The sequence below is a fragment of the Cynocephalus volans genome, chromosome 1 (genome assembly GCF_027409185.1).
Source record: "Cynocephalus volans isolate mCynVol1 chromosome 1, mCynVol1.pri, whole genome shotgun sequence".
Classification (NCBI taxonomy): domain Eukaryota; kingdom Metazoa; phylum Chordata; class Mammalia; order Dermoptera; family Cynocephalidae; genus Cynocephalus; species Cynocephalus volans.
Genome location: NC_084460.1, coordinates 86,270,950 through 86,287,758, shown reverse-complemented (window position 1 = coordinate 86,287,758; position 16,809 = coordinate 86,270,950). Strand labels below are relative to the sequence as shown.

Here is a 16,809-nt window from a genome sequence, read left to right as displayed (position 1 = left end):
ATTTGACCTATAGAAAAAATCTGAGTCTTGCACACTCTCCCTTCTCACTGTAGCCTAGGCCACTGTCACACTGTCCCACCCCAAAATGAGTACAAAAAAATCTGACCCTCCCAGGAATCCCCTATTTAGCCTGCAATAAATTAGAATATTTTAAAATAAAATAACAAAATTTATGATATCTAATAATTAAAGGACAAAAATCCTACTGAATTTGATCAAATTCATTATCTAAAATAGGATATAGTAAAATAGAAATGAATAGCCAACAGAACTCCTTTGATATTTCTACATTCATCAGTAGCATTGACTACACTAAACATACAATCATATATTACAGGAAAAAAATACTTGTTCTCCAGACACTCAAACCCCTCCTTATTGCTAGTTTACACAGAACAGAGAGAACATCTAAGTTAGAAAACTACCTATTGGGACCCTAAAATATCAAATGTATATCTCAGTTCCCAGGCAAAACCATTCCTAAGTCAATCCAAATATTAGATAGTTTACCCTTTCCCAAAGACCTCTAAAGTTGATTTTCCCCCCATCAGTGTTATCTTTACAGAAACATTCTCTGATGAGGTTGCTAATGTGCAGAATAAGGAATATCCCAGGCCACCTTCTCTAAACCCCCTTCCCACCTGTGTGGCCCACCCAACCACCACTCCCACTTCCCCTTCTTCCTAGCTAACAAAACTCTAGTCTTATCCACCTTTCTCGGCTGGCTGTCACGTACTCTGGAGGAGGCTGTGCTCCACCCCAGACCTGGGGTAAATTATTATGGGTCAGAGTTAATCGTGCTGATCATATTCCCATGGCCAACCCACTGGTTTAAGCATGCACATGGGACACATCTCTGGCCTACAAAACGTGAGTAGTACTATCAAGGAAGGTTTTCCTCAGACTTAAAAGAACAACACAGGACAGATATAGTTTATTTTTCATATCTCTGGATGTAGTTATACAAGGATGGCTGCAGCAATTCTAAGTATCACATCTTGCAATCATGAGTATAAAGCAAAGGGAATTTCTGAGACACTGAACTAGAGCTTTAAAGTCATTGAGCTGCTAGATCAAAACCTACTTCCAGGCATTTTGTTATGTGAGATAATAACTGTCCCTAGTGTTTAAGCTGCCTCCACTTGAGCTTTCTGTCTTTGCGACCAAAAACTTGCAAATAATGCACCATCTAGTCCAGCTAGAACTTACTCCATCTGTAGCATAAGCGTCTCTGACAACAGACATAAAAGATAAAACCAACCAATCTGTAAAAGTGGAAGAGGACATTTCCTTTATTTGCCAAGCTAGCTCTTTACAAAGAAGAGCTACTATTGATCATCTGGAAACTATTCTGTCTTGGGTAGAAATTACTTGGCACCTCCTTTTCTTGAGATGAGTACTTCTCCCCTAAATTGATATAATTATTTAATAAGGGGAGTGGAATTTTTAATTATAATAGTCTTACTGACTTAAAAATGGCAACAACCTCAGCTTAATTTATCTCTCTCTGTTAAAGCCAGGCTACTAGAAATGGGCTTAAACCAGAAGGACCTAGTACAATATAAATATAAAATTTCTGGAGAAAAGATTATAGAGAAAAAATTCTCCAAAGACAATGTGGCATCTCCTTGATAAAAGTCTTTAAAAATAGATATTCCACGTGCCTGTAAAGCATCAGACACTATATTTGGATTATATGACAATTCAAAATCCCTGCCAGACCCATCTAAAGAGAAAAATCATCTTCTTTCTAAACAGAAATTTAGAAAAACTTCTCAGTGTGAAAATAAAAGAGAAGTAAAAACTTCTTAATCCCAAACTATGGAATAGTCATATTATCATATACCTATGCAAACCAGTTATAGAAAATTCATTATTTTAGGGGGCAAAAAGATAAACAGTATGATCAAAGTTCCTACTATGTCTTAATTTCCATAAAATCCTGACAGTGTCAGTAAGAGGTTTGACCAGAAAATGTCCAGTGACTGATTTAACTGAAAGTTAATTCATTTAATTAAAAAGATAAATGAAAGCACTGCTAGATTAAAAAGAAAGAGTATATACTTATCAAAAGTTTCTGCCCTATGGCAATTCCATAACTAAAAGAACAAATATATTTTTTTATAAAAACATGTTTTAGATTAAAAACTTTGCTGTCCAAGAGTAGTGTCAAATACAGAATCTCCTATTAAAAATTTGAAATATTTAAGACTTACTATTATAGACTATTAAATCCCCACTCACGTTTATAATGACCAAAACCTGGAATATTAATGTTGAAAAGCAAATGCAAATAAGTGTTCTCTTCTTCGGGGAAGTCACAAGGTTTGCTGACATGATGTGCATGGACAACTGGTCTTTGATTTAGCAACTAAGACACACAGATCATCTGCCAGCCGCTCACACAGGAACAGGACAAGGAGGGCAATAATGATGAATGGTATGGTAAAAAGACTGTGAGCCTCAGAAATAAAGCCTGCTGTTGTGGTGCCTTTTACCTTTGTACAAACCAGAAAAGTTTCCAAGCTACTGAAAACCAGATGCCTGGCTTGGGGAGCAGACAGTTCTTTCGCACCACTAGAAAATGGTGTCTCTCTGTTATCAATGTACAGTGTACATCTTGCACTATTGTATGCAATGGCTCCAAACTTAACTTCAGGAGCCCCATGCCCAGAAGCAGACAGGAGCTCCCTTATCTTCTAGGAATGGAGGAAAGTAAGTTAGGTCTCATTCTTAACAGATTCTACTACCAAAACCCTCCCTTCATTGTAGAGAAGTTGGAGGCAGGTAAGGTTCCATTAAATTGGGCCCTATCCTAGAAAGAACAAAAGAGAGAGAGAGAAACAGAGAGAGAGAAAAAGGAAGGAAGGGACAAAATATCTCCAGAGAGATCAAGTGATCAAGTCTTTAGATTCATTTTTCAGAAGTATTTTATCCTCACTTTTGTAGCAGACTTCAATTGTATTGAAAGGATATCAGTTTATCAATATGGATGATTTTTATCTGCATGAATATTTACTACTTTGTACTTTTCAAAGGAGAGCCTATAACTATAAAAGAAAGCTATAAAAGGTATTATAGTTCCATTGCCTACTTTAAAAATGATGGCTTCCTTTATTTATTTAAACTTTGCTTTTGAAGATTTATATTAAAAACAGATTATAACTAGCCGTTACCAAAGCTTGGGGTTGACTTTAGGCTGCCTAAGAGAACAATATATTAAGTAGCCGTCTAGAATGACAACACAGGACTAACATCCACTCAAATTAAATATACCAATTCAGTATTATACACAAACAAGAAAACAATATTTTGCTGTTTAAAATTAATAATAACATATATAAGGAAATTACTTTGGTCCTAAAAAAATAAAAACACTAGCGCGTCAGTATAAAGAGAAAATTATGCAAATACATACACACACCTACATATCCTAAAGTCAAACCATTGGTACTTTAAAGTAAAATAAAACATAAATCATCTTTGTTGATTGTGACTGGGTATGCTAATGCCACTATAACTTCTATGCAAGCCTTTCATGAGCCAACAGGCAACAATATTACGGATTCTCTGCAGTGGAATAGAGATTCTGCCAGCAAAGATGGGGGGTGATGAGAATGGCTGTTTGAATGTGAGGCATCACCTGCTCTGTCTTCTCACCCCAATCCTTTTGTAACTACAGAACTTTCCTAGGTAATCATAAGATCCACCTACCACGGTTTGCAGCATAGAGTTTTCAAGAACACCACCACATGTCACAATGACACAACCCTCAGAGTCATACCAGAAACCTAAAGTCCTACAGAAACCTGAAGTCCTACTGAGCAAAATGAGAAGATAAGGCGGTGTTCACATAATGATGCTATCAGTACTTCATTACCCAAATTATGAGATTTGTAGAGCTTCAACCAGAAACTGATAACCCAGGCTTTGGAGACAAATAGCTCGAAGTCTGAATCTTGGCTTCAGATTCTAGTATCACCACCTACGAGCTATAAGTGACCATGGGCAAATTACTCAACTTCTCAGTGCCTTAAATTCTACATCTATAAAATGAGGGTAATATAGTACCTACCTAATAAATCCTTATGAAAATTGAAATTAGAAAACATACATAAAGTATTTTAAACACTGCCTGACATATTATACATACTCAATAAATATCAGCCAATATTATTATTGCCAATATGGTAGTTTCTTTATTCCTCCTTTGATCCAATCCCACTTCTGGAAATCCACCTTGGAGAAACAATCCAAACACAGTAGAAGCACAAAAATATTTACTATAATGTTATTTACAATGGTGAAAAGTTAGAGCAACCTAAATGTAAACCAATAAGGAAGCAGTTGAGTAATTATCAAATAGTTGTTCAATATAATATTACTCAATCACTAAAAAATATATTAGAAATATAATAAAGAATTATAGAGCAAATGACAGTGTGTTGATAGGATATACAAAGTAAAAAAAATGTAAAACTATATGTACATTGTTATAACTATATAAAATTATATTTAAAATGCACATTAAAAAAGGTCAGCAAGTAATATACCAAAATTGTAACAGTACATATGACCGGGTAATGAGATTTGGAGTGACTGTTTTTTTTCTTCCTATAATATCATGCAGTCATATCTCGTTTATAATTTTTTAATTAATTTATTTTTAAATATGTTTAACTTGTTGCAGACTTATTTTAATATTCATTAAGTAAGATCACTAAAACAATAATAAAAATAAAAATCACAAAAATATATTCCTGAAATGGTTAAAGATCAAAATAGAAATTTTAATTTTAAAATCACCATCAGGATAAGGAAATCATTTAAGAGAACTGAAGACACAGTGCTGTTTTCAGTCTTGGAAAAGCTATACCTTGCAACAAAACCTAAGCTATTTCCTGGTAAGGAAGTAAAATGATAATAAACGCTTACCCATTTGAATAAATCAGATATTATATATAATGTATAATTTCATTGTTTTAAAATATTTCCATTTAGACAAAGTATAACAGAAACAATGCACTACAATTGGGGAGCTAAACAGTCAACAAGCATTTTATGAATCCCAGAAAATGTCTAAACTTAAGGGAGAAAGGAAACAAATGTATAGCCAAACTCACTATTTTCCAAATTTGCTCTTCCATCCAGCCACCTCTTCCATGTTGATAGTGCCACACTGGGAACACTTACAGCAGTCTTATCACCTCCGAGAGTATCCAATCCATCCTCTCCCTCTCTTTCAGCAATGATCCACATCCCTGGGTTTTACCTTCACTGCTTTGGCCCAGACTTCCCACCTGACCCTCCCCGATCATTCTATCTTGTTCGTTCCAATCAATGCTCTATATAGAGGAACAAGATTGTTAACAGTTCCAGCAGCATCTCCTACTCTCACATGTTTATATCCTAAACCCCAGTCCAAGTCTCTTTAATGTCCCAGAATGCTAATATATTTTGTCATTATAAGCATGTCACAAACAATTTGTGGCCAATAATGGTTCAAGTAAAAAAACAACTTGTCAATTATTTACTTTTTAAAACTAAGCTAGAAAGAATTCAAGTTTATTTCTATAATGTCTTCTCATTTACCTGCATTGGAAAGAGGGATGGAATTTATACTAGAACACTGGGAACTGCCCATAGCTCTGAGTTCCCCAAATAGGTGTGTTATACATAAAATCTTCTCTATCCATAAGTCACAGTGGAAAGAGATACTCCAAACCAGGGTTCCTCAAAGGGCAGCATCACCAGAGATATCCTCCACCTGCAAATGGAGCAGCAGCCTGTCCTGCTTCAAATTATATCTAGCTATTAAATTTTAAAAGCCACCTTTCTGCTCATAAAAAGCAAGGGGAGAAGGACAGAGGCACTCTAGAGGCAACCAGAGATTAGGAAAGGAATCTTTTTAGAAGCATTCTACTCCACCAAGATGGAGACAACTTCTTAGAAGGTCGAAGGCCAAGAATTTCATTTCATGGATTTTCCACTCACAGTGCTGATACAAAGTTTCTTTTTCAATTAAATATACTCAACTTAAAAAAAAAAGTTAATCTAAAAACAATATTGAGTATATCAAAACATAGAGGGTACTCAAATATGGAAAAACTAATGAATGGGCTTCTAAAATGACTGCTGTTCGGGAAAGCCTTCTCTAAATAAATGGGGTTACCTGCCTATCTTCCAAACGTATCTGCATGTTACTTCCTCTGTACCATTTCCATACTTTTTCTCCCACTTGTCATGTCATCTTCCCCTCCTCCTTCCACCCAATCTATCTACTGAAATGCTAGAATACTATCCCATGTCAGTTCTTTTTCAAAATTATCCAAGATTTCCCATGCTGCCTCAATCAGGCCATTGCACACTTATAGGAGGTACGCAACTTGTAGCTCTGCTATTTTTAAAAAGCTCATCTCTCCAAGCAGATCGAATGCTCCCTGAGGGCACAGAATGTGCTGATTCATCTTGGGACATCACACAGAGCATAACACTGTTTTCCACATGTAGCAGAGTACACAGAAAATGTTAGTGTAATTGAGCTGAATTTCTTCACAACCTGTTAGAAAGATGCTCCAAGGTCAGCCATCAGGCTCCTACATTCACCTATAATGAGGTTCCTAAGCACAGGAGAGGAGGTTTCACTGAAAGAAAACAACAACAACAACAACAAAACACCACTTTTTTTATTTTTGCTGAAATTTTAATGTGACATTATAAACGAAAATAAAATCTGAATTTTCTCTTAAACCATAAGGCAGTTTTCCACACTAAATCCCTAGGCCTCTTGTACATCCTAATGTGGGAGTCAAACATTTACTAACAGCAGCTGTAATGTTTGAAAAGCAGATCATTCACTGTACTACTCACAATTTTTTTTATTAGGAACTATATCTTATTTCAGAAGGATCCAATGAAACTTACATAAATATATAAACTACAACAAGATAAAATAACATATCTAAAGGAGAAAGAGAAAAATGGGACAAAGGAAAATTGAATGTAGGAAAGATAAGCTGTCCTGGGAGTGAGGCTCACATACCAAATAAATGTAGTCCATAAAAGTCTACAGCTTTACTAGAGGTAGGTCAGAAGTTTAGCTCTTTAACACTTCTAGCAGTCAACAAATACAGGATGACCCAATCAGTTATATGACTTAGCATCTTTAAGATAAAAACAAAAAAGTATTAGACTGCTATTTCTCCCTTGGTCCTCATAAAGAGGATACTACATAATGTGACAAATAAAGTTCTCAACAACATCCTTGCAGTTGATTTGTCAGAGAGCTTTGGAAGACATTCTTCATAACAACCCTCACAGGCAAATGACAGCCCACAAATCAATAAATGCACATAACAGATACCAAGGCAGGAGGGCCAACGATGGGTCCAGGTAAACAGTTCCTTGCATATCTAGATTCATCAGAAACAGATTTTATTCTATCCAGACTAACCTGAAATCCAGAAGCTTCATGTGTCCGCTTGTCTTTGAAATTATAATAAAATTTGATGTGCATGTCTATTTTTCTGGAGGATACATCTGTAAGTTTCATAACATTCTCAAAGGGAAGCATGACTCAAGAAAAGTTAAGAACCACTGATCTAAAGAACCAAACTGTTTATATCCTTCAGGCAGCCCTCCATAAGCAGTTTCTCTTCTGAGTTTCTGAGAAGTTCTGAGCCTGAAGACTGCAGCCCCTGACAAGCACCTGGAGTACAGTTTCTCTCTGATGTGAAATACGGAACTCTTAAGTTTTAACCACTGGCCAAGCTGTGTGTCAACTGTCAAGATATATATGACCTTTAATATGATACTGTCCATAAGCATATGGAGCACATAACAATCCATTTTCCTTGATAGGTTTCAGCCATGAACTCTGACAAAGCTTCCTCAAAGGACTGGTTATATTTCTTTCAGATAGCATAAAAAGTAAAAACAAACAAAAACCCACCTATTGCCTGTGGATAAAAATTACAGATAAGCACAAAAACAACCATTTTCCTAGATAAACATTATTTTTAAACTGTAAAAACAACCTTTCCACATCAATTAACATTATTAGAGCTTTTTTTTTTTTTACCTTTTTGTTGTTTTAATCTTATGTTATACAACAAAACAATCACTGCCATAGCATCGGACACACACACACACACACACACACACACACACACACACACACACACACACAGTCAACCATCCACCCATAGTATCGTGGATAGGATGTCTCAGGGATCCAAGAACCTCAAGTGAGGAAGGTAGCCTGTAGGACAATCAAGACAAGGCTCTCTGAGATCTCATATAACTAGAAAAAGTCACAGCCATCGAATCTGGTCCTCAGCATAACAAATACAGAGATATATCTTTGTCAAAGAATCTGCAGTTGAATAGGCTCAAGAGAACTAACTCAAGCTAACCCAATTCATAAGAGGCTGAAGTACAAATCAGAATACCAATTTATTAATTATAGAGAATATTCCTTTTCACCAATCAGAAAATGTGCACCTGAAGCCAAGATGCTACTCTCTCAGTGTCCAGAGACCTAGAATCCTGAATTAGTAATCAGAAGTTCACCATAAGTTAGACAAAGAGAGATAGAGAGCTTAGAAGATACCTAATGAATTATCCTTGCCCAAAACACATCTTTCTCGTAATCAAAGTTGTGGCTCCCACAGATATAGTCTCTCTCCCTTGGATAATGCCACTCCAACAGACTTCATGGTCCCTGAGCTTTCTTCTTTCACATCTTCCTCTTCACTGAGTACTTCTCTAAGTAGAGCATAATACAACTGATGATGGTGCAACTTGCATGCATTATTTATCTCTATTTTTTAGATAATAAACTCCCAGATCAAGCTGCTTAAGCAATTTGGCCAAGGTCACAGCTAGTATAAGGCACACCAGAAATTCAAAGCCAGATTTAAAGCTGAAGCGTACACTTTCAATACTGCAGTAAATGATGCCTTCAAAGTGTTTTCCCCTGGACTTCTCCCCTCTGAGTCTGATCTAAATGTTCCTCTTCTGTGTCCCCATAACACCCTAAGCACACCATATCTTCAGGGTGCTATCTATCTAGGTAAATATGCAAAGCAATTTGTCCAGTGGTTTAACTTAAAGATCAACAAACCAAAGACCTTGAACTAGGCATGTAGCCTTAGGAAGGTCACAACCTCTCCAGCAATCGGCATCTCATCTAAAAAATGGGATAAAATGGATATACAAGAATGAAATGAACATACAAGGCTATACAAGGTCCCTTCTGGATATGAAAAGCACTATTGTAGACAGGCCCTGGTTTTTTATGGCCTATCATATCAAGTGTAAATTATTTGGAAAAAGTTAAAATCCTCAAAAACAGCATATAGATAAATAATAGAGTTCAGAAAAAAACTTCCTCTTTTCTGAAAGGAGATAAATATCATCTATACCAAAATCAAACAGTAGCACCCCCCTCTGGTGAGGTGCTAAAGGTGTTTAGCTAAAGGAGCTAAACAACACAAAAGACAAGAATTAGACGGTGGGATTTTCTCTAGATGATATATAAAGAAAAAGCAAAAGAGAAACTACCTGCCATTATTTGTTATTATCACATTCCCAATAGCAATTAAATGACTCCTTTTATAGCACTTTCCTTATTTTGCCCTAAAACAAAGCCAAAAACAAAAAAATGGCTGTACACAGTAGGAGGTTATAGAGGGAACAATTATTCTATTTTTAAGGGTACTGATATTAATTATTTTGCAAACAGCAAGCTTTCTAATGTAAGGCATGATGAAATGCATCTCATGGTTTGGCTAACAAAGATCTTTTCATTTATTACTTCAAAAATTTAATGAAAAGCCATGTACATGTAAAATACTCTGGTAAAATAAAAGCATTTATCACATCCCTTTTCTGAATGGTACATTTACCACAAGATACTACTGGAAATTTTCAACCTGAAACCTATTTGGGTCTGCAACTTTCAGGCTTTGGAATATCAAAATTTTTTAAACTATCCAATCACTTACACGTGCAGGCTCAAAACATGCCAACACATCATAACCAGACAACCAGAGCCCAAAGTTTCACAACATTAATATTACATCCAGACCTTTAAATTATTTAAATTATTTTTTAGACCAGAAGTAGATTATCATCAGTCAACAATGATGGAAAATGAAAATACAGACATTTTCACTCAAGCCAAGAAAACAAATCAGTTATTATACTAACAACCTCATCATTCAGGTACGTTTTTGCCCAAGTATTCCGCAAGGAAGTCTCTTTCCTGGATTAACTTGACATCTTTCACCTAACTGTGCGAGGGAAGAACTCCTCGCTACACAAGAGGCTACAAAATTACAACCAGTGAGAAAATTTCACTCTGAAAGACAATATAAAAAGGGCTAGGGTGGATAGAAAATAAAAACTGATTTCAGTTCTACCAAATAATTTTCCCTACTAAGTTTGTCATTCTTGGCAAAGTTGGTTCTACAAGGCAGGTAGACACAGTATCATGGAAAGATTAGCAGAGTGGTGGGTGGAGAATGCAGATAAGATAACCAAGTGAAAGCTTTCTTAATGTTCACCCAAAACAAAGGCCGAAGAAGCAAGTGCTTGAAAGAGAGTGACATTTTCTACAGTTCCCTACAGCACACCCACAGACCAGAGAGCAGAGAAGAGAGTTAGGGGTAAGTTGGATGGGAGTGTGGGGGGAAGGGAATGATGAGAGTAAGAAGGGTACCAGTAAAAGTAAAAAAGTATGCTGCCAACAAGAAAAAAAAGGGGGGGGGGGGTATGCCGCAATGAAATTGTTACAAACTGCCAAAATGCAACAGATGGAATGACTGGCGTGGTGCTCTTTGGAGTATAGCGCTGGAGCCACATTTACCACTCACTTTGCCTGGCCCGGTGACCAGAGCCAACCAGAACCAACCCTCGCCTGACCTCCAGGAAACCTGAGACCCAGCGCGCAACCCGGAGCCGCAGAAATGTGGGAGAGGGACCTGAACCGGCCTCTAGCCCCATCTTCTGCTCCCAGATGAACCCTAAACAAAGGAGTCTAGAAACAGAGACGTCTGCGCTCCCATTCCAGCCAGGGTGCAGGGGTGAAGACGGGGTACCTCTTCCTCTGCAGGCACGGCCACCTCTGCAGAGGCCAAGGGCATCTCAGTTCCGCGACGCGATCCAACTAAAAACAAGCGGCCTAAAAACAAGGCACTCCTGTCAACTGGCCCGGCTGCACTCGCAAAGTTGATGGAGTTGGGAAGAATCGCAGAGCTGCCCCTTGGGTTCCTCTCTAGAGCGAAGGCGTTGGGAAGGAGCCATAGCTTTCCTTCACCCTCTTTGAGCCCCACTCTGCTCTGCAGATTTAGTCTCTCCCTAACGGGGCATCAAAGATAGTCTCCCTTCTTTGTGCCTAGTTCAGCCTCAAACCCTAGAACAGGTGCACTGAGGCCCGGGGCCAAAGTTCACTGGAGATACTACTAATTCTCCCCCGCAAAACTAGCACAGTCATTTGCTGGGTTCGGCCTTAGGGCACCTCATATTAAAGGGCACGGAATATGCTGTGAATGACCTCTCTCCGCTAAATTGGACCCTCAGCCCCACGCGGCCTGGACCTAGCAGTGTTTTTGTGAACTTGAGCTGCATTTGGCCAGCTGGGCACCAGGTCATCACCACGCCCCTCGCACCCAGGTCCCACCGCGCACACGACATCCTTTTGTTTACACACACACACACACACACACACACACACACACACACACACACACACACACACAGCCCCGAGGAACTCCTACCTCGCCCCCGTGCCCGTCGAAGATCCCGAAGATGGACGGGTGCGTCTTGTTGGCTAGATCCGTAAGAACTTCGAAGCGGTCCTCCATGTGGTCTCTCCGGCCCTGGATGGAGTACACGGCCACGTTGTGGCTCTTGAACTCCCAGGTCTTGGAAAACTCGGCCTCCAGCACGTCAAGCCCACCGAGCCGATCGTTCTGCATGATTTCGGCCACCTTGCCCTTCACCATCTTCACGGCGTCCCGGCTGGACTTGACGATGGTCTTCACCTCGTCGGTGTGGAAGAAGTAACTCCACAGCGCCAAGCTGATGCACAGTAGGAAAAGCGTCTCGGGTCTCAGCAAGAAGTAGCGCATGATGCGACCCAGCAGAGACAGCAAAGTCATTGTATCCTCTATCATTTATTATCGCTAAAGCCCCAACCACCAGCAGCGACGCGCGCCCGGAAGGCTCGCCGGGTCCCGGAGCACTGCGGGGACAGCCCGCGGGGAGAGAGGCGGAGCAGCGGCCGAGACTGGGGGGAGGAGGCGCACGGAGCCGGGCGGGAGGCGGACAAGTAGGCTGCTCCGAGCGAGCACTGCGAACACAGGCAGTTTCCCTTTTGTCTCCCCGCCTTGGCGGCCCGGAGGCCCGTCCCTGCCGGCCGCGCCGCCTCTCCTCCCTGCGCCCCTTTGTAAGACCGCTGCGGCGGCGGCGGCAGCGGCAGGAGCCGCCACAGCTGCAGCCGCGGGTGCCCCGCTTGGGTGAGAGGAATCAAGTTAAAGTTGCCTCGGGCAAGTCCACCGCGGAGAGCTGGAGAGTTCCGGGACGCCGACGCCCGCGCGGCCCCTCCGGGGGTGCCCCCTCGAGGCTCCGGGGAGCGATCAGCAGGTGAGGAGGCGCAGGGCTCGAGAGCCCGGCGGGAGAGGGATGCACGTTCCCTCGGTCGCCGCTGAAGGGGAGCGCGGAGACGGCCGACCGCTCCGATTCCTTCACACACCCGTGGGGGCCCCAGAGAATAAAAGTTTTGCGGGAGCCTGGGCAGAGGCGGGAGTACGTGGAGCCTGCGGCACAATCGGCGCTGAGCCGCAGGCTGCCGGCCCGGCTCTGCCTGCCTGTCCCCGGCACCTCCCGGCTCCGCTCGTCTTCGCTCGCGCGCTCCCTCCAAGCTCCCCGGCTCGCGCTCGCCCCGCCCCGCGCGCGCTCGCCCCGCCCCTTGAGCCGGGACTCGAGCATCCGAGACGCTCCCACCCAGCCGTCAGAGGCTGAGGGAGTTCGGCCGCGGCTGGCGCTCGCTTGCAGCGCAGGGAGATCTAGACGAACCAGGGGGAGCGAAGAGGCCCGTCCGCTGCCTAGCTCTTGCAGACGGGCGTCTCTGTCTCCTCTGCGCGTTCCCAGGACAATATAATACTGACCCTGGCAGTCTTAGGGCAGGTTTCCTGAGAGTGTCTGCTGCAAGCGGAGAAGCAGAGAGCCGCACGTGAGCGTTCCCCCCTCCGGCACGCTGCACGATAGTGCGGTCTCCGCCTCGCCAGGCGTAAGGCAAGCGAGAAGGGACGTACTTATTCCGGCTCGCAAAGCGAGACGGGGAGCATCCGGCCGTGGGCCACCGCCTTGGCGGTCGTACGAGAGGCTTGCCCTGATCTCCCGAGAGGCTGAGAGCGAGCCCGAGGCCTGCTAACCTTCTCCCACCCGAAAACAGCAGAATGGGGGACTCGGAGCCACATGGAAGTGCGCTCTGACCATAACCACGAGATGGACGAGGAAGGGTTGCCCTCTCTGAGGACTCAGCAGCCACGAAGGCCTTCCCTGGTCGCAACCCTTCCTCGGGGAGACACGGAGCTTCCGAGTGTGGCCTCGGGGCGCTCCTGACCCTGCCGCGGGGCAAGGGCTCTGACTGTAACATTCAGGTTTGAAGGTCCCTTTGGAGCTTCGAAGTAGCGGCCTCCCACCGTCTCCTGAATCATCGCAGCAGCGGGGGCGGGAGTCTTTCGATAAGCTGAGGCGAATGGCCGCACAGGAGAGTGCGGGCTTCCAGAAGCCGGCAGGGATAACTTGAAATATGGGCAGGTGTCGCTGGGCCTTGAAGATGAGAATCAGTACGTGAAAAGGAGAATGTACGAGTCAGCTTAGAATACGGAAACAAGTGAGCTTTAAAGGAAAATATTCACTCTCGATACCCCTGTCCGGGAGGAAGAGTGCTGATCTGCTTCTTCCAGGCCGCTGCCCGACCCCAGCCAAGCCAGTGTCTGTCCCCTCTCACTCCCCAGCACTTCTGCCTTGGTATGACCCCGATTGCTTTATTAAAAATAAAAAATAAAAAGAAGTAATGGAGGGAAATACACCAGAATGTTTAGAATAGTTAACTACGGTAGTAGATATGTGGTTTTCATTTTCTACTTGAGACTTTGTCTTTTTTCCACAGCTTTTCTGCAGGACATAGATTTTCATCATAACCAGAAAAAAGAAAACTTAAACATGTAAATGGTATATACTATGTGATCTCAATAATATAAACATGCATAGAAAAGACAGGAAATATGAACAACTGTTGACGGGTATGTAATTTTTGACAAGTTGAATATGGCCTATTCTGGTTTGCACTTTTTGGTATTTTCCACCTGACAGAGAAAATAAAACATTATAAAATAACAAGTCATTTTGTTCAATAGTCAAGAGGTTGTAAAATGAGATGTTGAATTCAAAAGCCTTTAGGAACTATAAAGAAAGGTAATGCATTAGTGTTGTTATGAAGATAAGTTTCCCAATATTACTGCAGATTAGATCGCTTTTGAGTGCATTATCAGTCTTCTGTACATGAATCTGTTGCTCTATGGCAAAGGCAACTTGAAGATAAGCTGATAAAGATTCCAGAACTACAAGTAAAAACTAGGCCCTGGAGTAGCAATAAAAATTCCAAACCCGGAGGCCCATCCAGCTTGTCCACAACATTCCTGTATTGATGACAGCAAAATAGACACTCATGAGAGGCATGACTTTTGTTTTTTCCATACCTAAGTGAAGAAAAGAGATTACCATACTGGTCTTTCTGGAGGTTAAATAGTAAGACTTGATGAATTAGTTAATAAAGCTAGATAGCCCACAGAAGATATGCTTTGACGTTTACATCTAAGTAGTTCATCTGTGCTAAAATCAATAAAATAATTTTTCAAGCAGAACTTATTGGCATTTTCCTATTTCTATTAAGAAATTCATGTAGTTTTCATGGCAATTTTCAAAAATACCTAAATAAAGTTTTTGTTATAGTGTACTGTGGATTTTAATATACTAGAAAAATAAAAAAGACTTTCTTCTAGAGACTAACATTTGCATATTCCTTAAGATTACAAAGGTTTTTCATGTATAGCAAGTTATTTCCATTCTTTTTTTTTTTTAATTTTATTTTGTCGATATACGTTGTAGCTGATTATTGCTCCCCATCACCAAAACCTCCCTCCCTATTTCCATTCTTATAACAATCCTCTGAGGAAGATAGAGAAAGTATTATCCTGTTTATAAATACGAGGAAAGTGAGGCACAAAGATGTTAAATGAGTATCACAATTCAGCAAATAAGAAGTTGGAAACACACTCAGTTCTTCTGATCACCTCAGTACTCCAACATCCATTGATTGCCCAGTGACACAGAGATCATTGGTCTAATTTTTATATTTACCTGTTCTACATTTCAATAGATCTGTTATAGAAATCTCAAAAAGAACACATGGTACTTATTTACAATTCTGATTTTAGCCTTTGGGACAAGAGCTGTGATATGAGTATTCACCTCATCCATTGAGAATACCTGCGGGGCAGAAGACAGATGCAAGTAAATTGTTCTTAGTCTCTATATAAAAGCCTAAAAGATCTGTTGCTAGAATGAAATAGTGTCTAAATTTCGCAGGGGGCCAAGAGGGATCATAAAATGTGCATTATACAGATACTTTACCACAGGGATGGCCAGTTAGCTCAGTTGATTAGAGTGGTGCTGATAACACCAAAATCCAGGGTTCAATCCCTCTACCAGCCAGCCACCAAAAAAAAAAAAAAAAAAAAAAAACTTACCATTACAAGTGACATGGAAATGAACAAAGAGCTAATGGGAATACTAGGTGTTCGTGAGATACAATAGTGACAAAATAGTTTCCAGGTAATTACCATTTTCTACCACGCAATTATATCTAGTCAGCCTTGCAAGTATATAAAGAACATAAATATATAGCTTTTAAAAGTAATTTATTCTCAGAAAAATCTTTGAGTTGTATCTCTTAGGTTTAAGAAATCTTTGAAACAGTTTGATAAGCAATACATCTATTTTCCAGTATAATGTTATTTCATGATGTCCTCATCTATGAGGGTACTTCAAAAAGTTCATGGAAAAATATAATTAAAAGATAATGCAAATCTTTCCATGAACTTTTTGAAGTACGCTCAAATTTTTGTTTTTGACACCTCCTATAAAGTTATAAAAATCAAATGTAAAGTGACTTATCAGCTGAGCCTCTGAATGTTGAATGTGATAAAAATCCCCTGAAGTAAACTTTAAATGAAACTTTTGTACATATAGAAATTCTCTGTCCATTTTTAAATTTCCCAATTTGTATCAGTTTGAGTTGTATTTTTAAATAGTTCCTGCCATATGCATACAAATATGTGCTGACTATGAATAGGACTCTTTTACTAATATCCTACCAATATACTCTATATATGAATAACCTTTTAAATTATACATATAAAAGAGTGCATGGAAGTACAGCATTGTTATAAAGCATGACAACCATGAGTACTATACCCATGAACCCACCACCCAACTGAAAAACTGGACTGTGACTAATATCTTTGTGCCAGCCTAGGTGTTCTTTCCCTATCCCATCTCCTGCCTGTCCTCCACAGGTAACCCACTATCCTGAATTTTGTGTTTTATCATCTCCTTGTCTTTAAAAAAAAAACTTCATCATAAATGTCTACATTCCTAGGTAATATATTTTTTAGTTTTGCTTGGTTTTGAACTTTATAAAAATTGTGATATAGTCCTCCAGTACTTGTTTTTCAC

At 40.5% G+C, this 16,809-nt stretch overlaps 1 protein-coding gene across 4 annotated transcripts in view; it reads right to left on the bottom strand.

The window, feature by feature from the left end:
- PPM1L (protein phosphatase, Mg2+/Mn2+ dependent 1L) overlaps positions 1-12,188 on the bottom strand; it is a 287,755-nt gene extending 275,567 nt beyond the window's left edge. Inside the window, exon 1 of one of the 4 annotated variants that reach the window (XM_063085941.1) lies at positions 11,781-12,188. In XM_063085941.1, coding sequence (XP_062942011.1) covers positions 11,781-12,179 — 399 coding nt within the window. In that variant the 5' untranslated portion in view covers positions 12,180-12,188. Of the gene's footprint in view, positions 1-2,244; positions 2,308-11,780 lie in introns of those variants that run through there. The other 3 variants (XM_063085967.1, XM_063085948.1, XM_063085962.1) reach the window with 3 other exon arrangements.
- Positions 12,189-16,809: the final 4,621 nt, after the last annotated feature.